Genomic DNA, 12,855 nt, shown 5'->3' with positions numbered 1-12,855 from the left:
TTAATGGTGCTGTGTGTGATATTTAGCAGGATCAAAAACGTGCAACATTATAATCATGTGTCAGCCACCGTAGCGCTTCAAAAGGGAGGTGTGGAATGAGCCGTTGTTTGTAATTCGCAACCTCACCACTAGTTGTCGCTCTGATCTCCACATTTCTTCTTTAACACTGATTTTCATCACTTTTTTACTTTGGGCCCTGTTTGTAATTACCAATAAACTTAAATACTCTAAAATGCAATTCGTCTTTGTTTATTTTAAAGTGTTTTGGTTTGCTGGGGATCAATGGAGCAGGAAAAACGACAACATTTAAAATGCTAACCGGAGACATCAGTCCGACAGGAGGTGACACTTCCTGAATGGAAACAGGTACACCATGACAGGTTGACTTATGTTACGAGATTATTTGTACAACATTTCTATCAACCAATTCCATTGTATGGTTATGTTTAATGGGTTAATACATTGTAAAAATGATGTGCTAAATAAGTCAAGTTTCCATGTTTTTTATCACTTTAAGCTTGATTTTGGGGGGTTGGTTATGGTTAGGGTTTACTTTAGGATTGTTTTTTGACAAAAATGTTATTCCAAGACCAAGGTCAGTCGTTTAGCATTGCTACTTCTAAGTAGGTAGGAAATGGTCATTTAATAATGATGTACACAAAGGTGACCCACACATGTCTTCACGTGTCTCCTGCTCTTCTGATTTCTCTCTCACTCTCTCTCTCTCCCTCTCTTGATGATTTAATCTGTGAGACGCACATGAACAGAGAGATCATAGAGATGAGAAATAAGAAAAGACATCATCCTTTCCTCACTGTCTTCAGTCCTTAGCATTTCTCATTCCCGCTTCGTCTCTGTTTGTCCTTCTTTCTGTCTGAAACGCGAGACAGATGAAGTCCGAGAGGCGGGGACCAGATCTGTCTATCAATTCTGGGTTTACTTTTCCAATTTCACATTCTTCCTGTTGTCCTGGGGATGTGTGTGTGTGTCTGTCTGCTAAGCTTTCATCAAACGCAGTGTTGCGCTTGTAAACACTGTCACTTGTCACCTCACAGTGAAGACAAAGAGGATTTTCATTGTCTCGCTCTTTCTGACACACACACTTTTAAAAGTTTAAAAGTTTATGTGAGAGCTGACATGCGATGACGTGTTTTTTTTACCCCAGGGTTTGGTCTGTAATTCCAGAGGCATCTTCTTTTTGCGGTGGGTTTTTGGGGGATGAACAAAACAAATTGGCACAATAATAATGTGTTACTATGCGGTTGCCAACGTATTCTAAATTTTCATTTTTGCATAGTTACCCTTTCTGAAATAAATGTGGTTAGCTTGGAGCTAATATCACCCCCCATTTTTAAGAGTCACACCTCAAGTTTCATGAAGAGATGTGATAAGGAGATGAGATGCACTTTTGCCCAGCTGAAAGACAACTGATTGACGAACATGCTTAAATCCATGAAAGCTTGTGAACTCAGAAATGGTTTAACTTGCATTTCATTTTCCAGCATCCGTACTGAAATGCAGTTGGTTCAGCAGAATATGGGATATTGTCCTCAGTTTGATGCCATAGACGACCTTCTGACGGGACGTGAGCACTTGGAGTTCTACGCTCGACTACGAGGCGTTCCGGAAAAAGAGGTCGCCATGGTAACAAAGACCTTGATCTTTATATCTTAGAATGTCTGTGTTATTATACAGGTTTACTCATCTTGGCAAAAACACAAAGTCAAGATGTAGAATGATATTCTCTCTCTCTTTTGAGGTGGCTGAGTGGGGCATTCAAAAGCTTGGCCTCGTGAAATACTCTGAGAAATCTGCTGGAACCTACAGTGGTGGGAACAAACGCAAACTGTCCACCTCAATGGCGTTGATTGGCTGTCCTCCTCTGGTCTTCCTCGTAAGTCACACCCACCATAGCAAATCACATCACATCGACTGTACTGTAAACACAGTCAGCATTGTGTCTGTGGCATGCGTCTGTTGAATTACACACACGTTTAATAGAACAACTGAACTGTATGGAAAAAATTGTAAAGTGTGTGCTACGTTATTTTATCACCAATTAATGTTTTTATTCTTTGTTTCAATTTAGGTTTTTCTGAATTCTATGTTTTACATTTTTTATTTTAAAATAGTCATATATTTGCCAACATAAATAAGGCTGTTCAATTTCATAGTATTTATCAGCAAAGTTTACTGTTTTTTAACATTACTAAACATTAAAATACATACTAAAGTATTTCATACAGTTTATCAATTTATTGTAGTTGCAGAATTCTAAAGTATTCTTTAAGTATGGAATCCTATTATTGGTTTAAGTAAACTAGACTTTTATTTCGGCGGATCATTGTGACGACCTTTGAGTGTTTCACAGTAGATTTTCTCAGATGGAACAGAAAAATTTGCGTGAAGTAAAGCTCTGGACATGTTTATGTTTGTGTGTGTATAGTAAGACACAGTTGCTGAAAACGCCTAGTACATTGTGTAGTACATGAAACAGTGTCACTCATTCACTCAATGAGATCATATATTTTAAATCATCACAAAATCCAAATTGACAATTATTACGCCCCCGTTAACACCGCCACTGACTTGCATCGACAGATTGACATGATCTCATTCATTTCAATGGTATTTTAGTGACATCCTCCAACAAGAGCGAAAGTGACCATTGGCAACAAGAAGTGCGCATGTATAGTGACACAACACAGTTGAAATTTGCTCAACTTTATGCAACCAAAGCTGGGAACGCCTTCTAACGACATAGCAGGAGATGGGCATCACACAGCGACAGTCTTTCTGATTAATTCATTTGCAAGGTCCAGTGTGTCATTTTTATGAGGGATCTATTGACAGAAATGCAAAATAATAAATATAAGTATGTGTTAAATTTGTATGTGTTCATCACATCAACCCAACTCAACGTCAACATGTGTTCATCTCATTTGGGAAGGAAGCAAAAACCTGATGACATCTTAGTCCTGTGTCAGCCTCTGTAGTACTTCGAATGGGAGGGTTGGAGTGAGCTGTTGGTTGAAATTGCAACCTCACTGCTAGATGGCACTAAAAATCACACAATGGTCCTTTCGCATTTCCCATATTTCATGATATTCCAGAGTAAACAATGACTCACATCACAGAAATCATGAATACAATGCAGAAAAACAAATCTTGCCCATCAGGCCACCCATAGTTTTGAGTTCTAAACCAGCTAGCTATCTAATAGAGACCTAGCGTAGGTGATTTCGTATTAAGGCAATTTTAACTTCTACATAGAAACCCCAAACAACTGTGCGCTGTAAGAATGAAAAACCTTATCTTTATAAATTGTTTCACTTCTGAGGACATCACCAACGGGAGGTTTTGTCAGATATAGCCAACTTCTGCGGACAGTTTTGTCCACAAAGTAAAGCTAAGTAAACTAGCGCACATACACAAGAGCTTGAGTGAACGTCCTTGAGGATTAAGGATAAAATGAAGAGCGGAATAATGATAGAGAAGATTAAAGAAGAGCAGAACAGAGGGCTGAAGGTGACTCTTGGGACGTTTTTAATGTATTTCCAGCGAGATTTGAAATTCCACACACACCCTCTTCTGTTTGCTGGCATTAAAATCTCATTCTGCCTGACGGAGGCTCATATGAAATAATCCGCGTTCATAACCTGCCGAAGAACCCCTGAATCACCCGCCGACGATGCTAATTAACGACTAAATTACAGGCCTAGCACTCACAGCGCGTCCGAGAATCGACAAGGAGAATTGTGTTCTTTCATCCGTTTCGTGATTGTTCGGTGATACAGAGGTCAAGGGTTGCTTGTGAAATGTGCAGCCCTAGTGACTGTTTGAAATACCTTTCAAACCGGACAATTTTTTATGTTAAGTACGTAAAGCCTGCTTGAGAAATTGCGAATCGCCATTACGCAATACAACGCTATTAGCATATTCATGATGGCATTGAGTCGTATTGGCATTCTGTTTATTGCAGGCACTTTGTTTTGCCTTTGACTCTTAGTTTCTGTTGACAGACAAAAGAACAATTGTGAAATGAAAACTAGGTCCACTAATGTACACTGAAAACTGATTCTAGATTCCTACGTTTACTGTTTCTGCAATACATTATTATGTAACACTATAAAGTATGCATATTTTCAATATGCATGTGATGTCTGGATGATGTATTACATTTGTCAACATGCAGCGAAGAGCACATCACATATTGCATCTCACAATGCAGTGCGTTTTCTTTTCATTTCCAGTGTAACAAATAAATCAAAAACAGTATTACAATTTTGCTCTGTGTAAAACAATAAAAACATTTATGCTCTCACATGAGTAAGCAGTACACAGTACTATAGTATGCATTAAGCAGTCAGTATCATGTGTAATTGAGTTCACTGGTTGTGATGAGTTTTTTTTTCTTGACAGATGACCAGTCTATAGTTTGTAATTTAAGTGGTTGTGCGTGTTTGCAGGATGAACCCACCACAGGTATGGACCCAAAAGCCAGGCGTTTTCTCTGGGACTGTATCCTTAGTGTCATCAAAGAGGGGAGATCTGTTATACTCACCTCACACAGGTAACACACACAGAGTTGTTTCTACTCATCCATGAAAATCGCTTAATCTATTTTCGGAAAGCTTTGTCATGTTTGCTTGTAAAATGCATAAGAAAGCCAATGTGCGTGAAGTCTGAGAACAGCTAGATCTGTTTGAGGACATGCTAATGTGTCCATTTGGTTTGTGGTTAGAGAGGAGCTTCACTGTGAGGACCATCCAAAATTAGCAAAAAACAACCAGCATTAAACCTACGTAATGCTTTCTTTCTCTCATTTCAGTATGGAGGAATGTGAAGCGTTGTGCACTCGCATGGCCATCATGGTGAATGGCCAGTTTAAATGTCTGGGCAGCATTCAGCACCTTAAGAGCAGGTTAGTTTTGGTTGTGTCTTCACTTTTTAGAGGGTGGTACTTGTTCTACCTTCTAGAATAGATGATTCCCCCGGCTGTGTCTGGTTCCTCCCAAGATTACTCCATCATCTACCTTTTTTCGCTTGGCCGACACAGGCCCTTTGTCTTGCTCACTAAGGGTTTTGTTCACTGAATGTGATTTCACTAAATAGCCCATGTAGACTGGTTAACCAATCAGAATTAGGTTTTTCGTTAACCTTATGGTTTCCTTTACACATAGAAAATACATTTTCCTATAAATTAACACTCTATATAAAAATCATTAAAAAAATAGATTAATACATTATTTATATAATACAATATTATAACACATTAAATAATACATTGCCAGTTTTCATGCATTTAAAAATATAAGCACTTCCGATATATGGACATAATTCGATTATTTAATATGTTGCTTTATAATGTTTTGATGTTTTAACAAAGATCCAGGATTTCATCTTACCAGGCATAAATGCTGTGACTGGGAGACGTTTTTACAGCATTTTTTTCTGCCTCTTTGAAAAGGGGTCGATGGTTTAATTATGATATTAGACTTGTTTTTTACCAACAATCTTGGATATATTTCCTAACTGAGCTCATGTCAATGTACCAAAATGCATACAATTCATGATGGGGCATCATTTGGAAACTTGTGGAAGAGGGTCAGTGTCTGAAGCGCATAATGTTTTTCGATTCTGCCTTTCCAAGCAGTTCGCTACATTTTGAAACCGTGTCAGTTTGTATTTTACAAAGTAACAAGTGAACAGATGATTTAAATTCTGTTAGGATACCTATTGTGTCTAACAGATTAGATTGGTGGTATGGTTCTGATCTGGCAGCATGCATGAATAGATAACAGATGCTATTAGTTCACATTGACATTTAAGTGTTAGACATAATTCAATGTAATTGAGACTTATTAAGATCAGTATTGGAAAGTCGAGTCACGATTGATGAAATGAAGGTGGAGTTGGGGATGGAGGTGGGTTATATGTTCATGAGCAAAGCCATAAACTGCTGATCGCTGAATTAATTTTAAACGGACTGGAATTGACACAATCCATGCAGAAAAGCTGATTAAAGGCAAAACTGATCATTTTTTTGCGTGGCTGTATTTATATACTTCACTGTTCTCTCTCTTTCTCTGTTTTGCGCTGTAATGAATGATTCTGGAGGAGTGGTCATTAATGAGTGAAGAGAAAATTAAGAACTGCTCTCCCGATCCGGCCCCCACTCTCCCCTCGCTCATCTTTTCTTTTTCTTTTCACACTGTCTAATGAAGCATAGCAGTAGGACAAGATCTACATTCCTCCATCAACCCATCCCTCTCTTTCTCTCTCCCTCTGTCCCTCTCTCTCGGGACATTTTTCATTTTGCCTGATGTGTATGTGTGTTTATTACATCACTTTATCTTCCTCTGTGTCCTTTCTTTGTTCCTCCTGTGGCGTGTTTCTACCGCCATCTTTAGGGCAACAACATTCCATCTGTGCTCCCATTAATAGGCTCCCTGTGTAGTGATCATTGCTCCCTGCACACTGAGCAGGGGACATATGCATTCGCTGTACTTGACAAACAGTGATTTTGACGTTTGGCATTATATATAAAATACAAAAACACAATAAATATTCATCCATAGTCTACATGAAATACCAAAGATGTTCTGTGCCTCATATTCATCTGGAACTATCAAAGAACATCGTACACTTATTAAATATGAAAGCTTTGCAGATATTATGTTTATTTATGTAACTTATAAAATGATAGCAAAAAATATGCATGTGTATTTATATGATGTAACCTCTGAGGAAAATAATGGTACTATAATGGTAAGGTGACCTGGGTCCACACATACGCACACACGCACGCATAAACACAGTCCATTATCATTGTATTTTTATTGCTCTAAGAGCGAGCGCTAGCTCCAACAAAATCATAGTGATGCCGAGTGTGTTCATAAACTTAAACATTTAAGTAAACACAACCGCCTCCATCAGCTCCTAAATAAACAGCTTTCTAATAAAGACGCCTGTAAGACTGTCAGTCACCAATCAAATCGCTCCATTACTAGAGTCATGCTGCACTTACAGGAGTCTATGCAAGTGTCTCATCCACTTAACTCCGAGCCTTTGTGTACGTGTAGAACTTTTGTGTCTTTGTTCTTTTACGGGAAGTTAAATGCAAAGCTTCTAATGCACTGCGGTAATGTAAAGAGGCGAGAACGTTTTTATGAGACCCCGCTACATTTTCCCAACAATCTACTGCTTCACACTTTTCTCAGAATATAAATTGGCACATTTTTTATCACACATATGCACTGTGTCTGAGGGACACAACACATTTATGCATTCTATGTTTTTCTGTGCTGTTTGTTTCTTGTAGAGCATTGAATACTTCACTTTTATATTAAATCAAACAGCGTTTGCTTGTTATGATTTGTTAAAGGGACAGTTCACCCAGAAATGAAAAACTATGTCATAATTTACATCGTTTGTATATGTTCTGTTGAGCACAAAATAAGATATTTTGAATAATGTAGATAAACGCACGTCTGGGACACTTTTGACAACCATTGTCACTGGATTTATGTCTAATGTAAGATCTATTTTCTGTCCTGATAATGGTGCAAATTTTTCACATTTTTGAGAACTGAAAATTGTATGTTTGCAGTGTACATAAAGCCCATTGGGAAACCCCGGTGCCTGCGTGGGAATGGTGGAATAATGGTGTTATTTTCTGCCGAGAAGGGCAGTATGACCTCCGCTACTATATTAAGACTGACCTGTATTCAACAGCATAAAACACACACAGAAACACTGATGTAGGACATTAAATGCTCATAACCGTTGACGATAGAGAATATAAAATGATTTAGGAGCTTTAAGAACAACATTAGAAGACTAGTTCAGTCAGTGTGTGTCCTGCTTTAGACACAGATGTCTCCTGGGTTTGAGTACAGTAACATCAAACAAGATTTTCATTATTTATTCCAAACTATATAAACTTCGAAATGATCAGTGTTTAAACTTTGATATAGACGGTTTCATCAGGTGCACGCGTCTAGTCCAAAGTTCATTTCTGGTCTGTGTTTGGTTGTAATTTAACTATTTATTTTATATTTGATTATTATGAGTTTAATTCCAATATGAGATAACGTTTTTCAAAATAGATTTTTTTGTGCATTCCAATTAATATCAATCAAACTGCAGTTATTTTGTTTTGATTTAAGCCAAAATAACTAAAGAAATACAGTAAACTAACACAATATAACTTGATAACACATTCAAATACAGCGTAAATATCACTTTGCCTGTCTGAACGTCCCGACAAACAACACTGATCACATTTGTTTGAGGCAGACATAACTGTTTGTGACAAATTTAACAAATGTTCAATAAGGTGTGAGAAACCTGTTTTAAAACATTTCTTTTATAATCCCGTGAATATTACAGCCCTCACCTGTAAAGTTGACAACTGTGCTTGTTGCAGGTTCGGAGAGGGTTATACAGTTATCGTGCGGGTCTGCGCAGATCAGACCGATCTGGCCGTGGTGGAGACGTTTATGCGGGACACGTTTGCCGGGAGCGTTTTGAAAGAGAAGCATCACAACACGCTGCAGTATCAGATACCGCAGGAAGAGGGTGCTCTTGCAAACATCTTCAGCCAGCTCAACAAACACCAGCACACTCTGGGTGTGGAGGACTACTCGGTGTCTCAAACTACACTAGACCAGGTAAAACACACACACATCACACAGTGCATCAGCCTGACGTTAAGAGCAGCAGCAGATGGCTGTAAAATGAAGCTTCAATGTGAGCAAGATCTTTGCAGAGATCTTTCAAAGGTCAACCGTTCTCTGTACTAAAACGAGAGCAGCCCTGAGACGACAGAATAGAAATACAATAATCTAAAGTAAATGACTAAATTATGAATGGTAAGAGCATTGCGTTAACAATGCAAGGTTGTGGGTTCGATCCCAGGGGATTGCAAATACCTATGTAAAATGTATAGGATAAAGCAATGTAAGTCGACAAATGCCTAAATGTAAATAAATATATATAATATAATATATAAATATGAATATTGTAAATGTTCCCAGACACAGAACATTATAAAACTTGTTGGCTTGAGTGTGTGGATTTTTTCAACCAATTAAATGTATTTATTTATTATTCTTTTAACTCAGGGTTACTGAAGGTTTTTACAGTAATTTTGTCATCAAGCGGTGTGTCCACCCTGTAATGTCATGATGCTGCCACTTTAATTGAAGATGTGTCCAATGTGATGACATTACTATTTTGAAGGAAAACACTACTTGGTGTAAAACTGTGTCGTTTAATGTCTTATAATAGTTTTATGATGCATAGACAAACACCGTGTCCACCCTGATAGACATGTTACATATTCAATTACATATTAAAAAGACAAAGTCATGAGTATAAATTCAGATCTATTTTGCCATGCCAAATGACACAACAGAGTATGTCCACCCTGTCATGTCAGTTAATGCATCAACAGGTAATTCTTCTTTTTTTAGGGTGTCGAAATGTTATATTTTACAACCTCTTGTTCTCTGTGGCATTTTTTTTTCTCATTACTGATTTCCCTTCCTAACTCTGTCCATGTGTCGCTCTTTCAGGTGTTTGTAAGTTTTGCACGGCAGCAGCGTGATGAGGAGGACGGAGGATATGAAAATGATGTGGATATGAGTGATGAGATGCAAACATCTGCAACTTGATTCAAACCAGCATGGGCTGCTACATGCACTTTAAATCATTTATTTATTTATTTAGGTTAGTTTCAGAATCTACATGAATGTCAACATTAGATTGAATGATTTTGTTCAAAACATCTCATACAGGAATAGAGCCATCCAGAAAAACTCAGGGGTATTTTTTAGGAAATATTTTAACAGATATTTAGACGAAGGTTATTTTTATGAAAGATTCAAATGTTTAACATTAATTTCTCCATATACATTTAATATTTTTGCTAAATTGTAAGAGAAAAATAAGCGGTACTGTAATGGTAATGTTTGGACAAACCTTTCTTGTAGACACATTTAAACTGGGTATATCTAATATATGAAATACTTCACAATACTATTTTAACTTAAAACATTTAAAGGATTGAGTTGATGCAAAAAGTCTGAGCATCACTTACATATTACATTTAATTACATTACACCTTTAAACTAAAGATTTGTTTGCTTTAACGGTTCTCGACTGGTTTTGGTTCTGATGTGATACAGTACAAAACCTGAACTATTTAAAATATTTTGTGTGGTAATTATTCACAGACTATGTTCATGTGGACTGATGTCAGATTGTGCTCATGAGAGTGAGGTCGTATATGCATTAAGAAATAAAAATAACATTCATACCTCACAGCAAAAACAGATCTCGGCACTTACCAGCTCTCAATCCTGTTGTTTACTCTGCATTTGTTTTCATTCCCAAGTCTCTGTGTATCTGCTACTGAGATATTAGTTCTGCTCTTTGCTTTATGAACACATTAAACGTATGCACACTCTACTGAGCCCCCCGAGTTTTATTTCCCAGACCCTGTGTGTTAGTCTTTTCTACACTTCAGTCAGTTACAATCATTTCACCTCTGTCTTACTGGAACTTCTCCCTTCTCCACTTCATACTGTAATAATAAATAAACATGTTTCTTATATTAATAATATGTATTGTTTGTGTCATATAAGGAAGTTGTTCTATGACATCGCTACAATGGCACTTCATGCAGCTCAATAAGAGCATTGCGTTCGCTCAAATACATACAGATAAGGATAAAATGGATATCTTGAATGGGGTGTGAGTCGCTTTGGATAAAAGTGTTAATGTAATGCAAATGTAAATTTAAACAGCACGGAAAGAAAGAGTAAACGGGAACTAGCTGAATACAGAAAGTGATATTTCAGACACGTTATGAATTATTTTTCAGCATCATTTAATGTATAGAAAAGAGTATGGCTGTGAACATTCTGCTAAAAAACACCTTTTGAGGAAAACCCCATACAGGTTTTGAACGACATTTGGATATATTTTTACGTTTCATATCATTTTAGATGAGCATTTCTTAATGGGTTATTTTTTGGGATAAAGTAATTGTGCATCAGTCTTGCCAGATAAAAAATCACTATTCTGCTCTCCTGAGACTTCATGTTAAAGGTCTTTCACAGTTCCAGAGCATCGGCTTTTAGGGCCGTTATTATATCCTGGTTTTTGTGGTGCCGAAGGTTTTAGGTCTCGGAGCAGCCGCAGACCATCCTGTCGGCTCCAGGTCGAGATCAGAAGTCCGCAGATGATGGGTTGAGAGTTATTCACTCTGCATGGATACGAAAGTTATTTGGTTCTCTGTTGTTTATCCGAGTCGTTTTGAGTATATGCTAAAGAAATCTATCTGAACTCAACCATAATGTCTGTGACACATGTGGTGGATTTTGGATGACTGCCTGCCTACATCAGGGTTTGTCATTTTCTAGTGGCACACATGTTTTATATAAAGCATATTACTTTATTACGTTCCTCTCATTGAGCTGTGCTGCTTTGAGAGAGTCGCTTTACACTTCACTTTTATAATTTATTTGTGTATTAAGTTCATTATTTGTGGTGTAAGACAAACTTTTCTTTACAGCTAGAATTAATTAAAATGTAAAATAAGGTCTCTGAGAGGATTAGGGGATAGAAAAATATCATGACTTGGCATACTCCTTTCTGTGTAATGGTTTAAGTAACAATATGTTTGTCATTCAAAACTGCTGAACGAAGACAGTGTGTGAATATTGTTGCTCCTGAATAATGTCCTTATTATTAATTGAAATGTTTTCAATTTTGAGTTATATTTAAAGTCTCAGGAGTTATAGGGTGTCCTCATGTTGCTCATATGACATAAAGAACAGCTATTGGAATAATGGGAAATTGGGGTGTGGAGTTACGCACAAAGTCTGTGTGCAGAACATGTTTTGTAGTTTAAAAAATGCCAATATATTGAGCCAGTAACAACACTAATAATGATTTCGGACAAAATATTTGGCATTATAATGATTTACCTTAAGTTCATCTCTCGCTCTCTCTCACAGTAATTTATCTGGTGAGTAACACCAACAAACACAAATTCAGACATCAAAAGGAACATACAGTATGATGCCACATGATTTCTTACTGCTCAGATCTGCTCGAATGGCGTAAATAATTTGTATATGTACACTCACTGTGATTTGTTATTTTCAAGCGACTTATTTGTGCAGTTTAAACATTTTTTGTAATGTTTGGAGTTCAGCAAGCTGTTCATGTTTCTCCCTCCTGTCCTCTCAGCTCTGTATTCCAGTGCTTCTCAGACAACCTACTGACACACACAAACACACACATAAATATACACATACAGTACACACAAGCACACAGCGTATTCTGCTGTCCAGCTGAACACAGGGCATCAGGTCTGCTTCCTGCCGCAGGGACAGACCTTACGCCTTAGAGAGAAGCTCATTACAGCATGAATTTTCTCTCTTCTTTTACTTCAACCTTTGTGTCCTTCTCTCCTTGGAATTTAGACAAAGCACAAGTTTGAAATAAAAGCAGCTGATGTTAAAGTATAGCTCACTCAAAAAGGAAAATTCTCTTATAATTTATTCACCCTAATGTCAGATATTCTTTTTTTATTTAACTCAAAGATGTTCAAAAAACATCTGTGAATGGGTCCCAAGAAAGCCCACAAAAGCACACAATCCATGAATAAAGTCATCCAAGTGATTCAAGTTAGAAAACGAATGTCATGTGTGAGAGAACATGACAAATATTTTGAGCTTATTTAGTGGAATAACCCAAGAGGAAAAAGCTAACTTTCCTATCAGCGTTTTTTCAACCTCATGTTGTTCAAATCCTTGTATGACTTTAATTCATATGTGG

The 12,855-nt window shown here is 37.3% G+C and overlaps 1 protein-coding gene across 1 annotated transcript in view; it reads left to right on the top strand.

Moving 5' to 3' along the window:
• Positions 1 to 10,474, top strand: part of LOC130440397 (phospholipid-transporting ATPase ABCA1) — a 106,054-nt gene extending 95,580 nt beyond the window's left edge. Inside the window, 8 exon segments of the mRNA XM_056729435.1 lie at positions 261 to 345; positions 348 to 366; positions 1,503 to 1,644; positions 1,760 to 1,894; positions 4,470 to 4,573; positions 4,832 to 4,924; positions 8,432 to 8,675; positions 9,582 to 10,474. Coding sequence (XP_056585413.1) covers positions 261 to 345; positions 348 to 366; positions 1,503 to 1,644; positions 1,760 to 1,894; positions 4,470 to 4,573; positions 4,832 to 4,924; positions 8,432 to 8,675; positions 9,582 to 9,680 — 921 coding nt within the window. The 3' untranslated portion in view covers positions 9,681 to 10,474.
• Positions 10,475 to 12,855: the final 2,381 nt, after the last annotated feature.

The sequence above is a fragment of the Triplophysa dalaica genome, chromosome 1 (assembly GCF_015846415.1).
Source record: "Triplophysa dalaica isolate WHDGS20190420 chromosome 1, ASM1584641v1, whole genome shotgun sequence".
NCBI lineage: Eukaryota > Metazoa > Chordata > Actinopteri > Cypriniformes > Nemacheilidae > Triplophysa > Triplophysa dalaica.
This window is presented reverse-complemented; position numbering and strand designations above follow the sequence as displayed.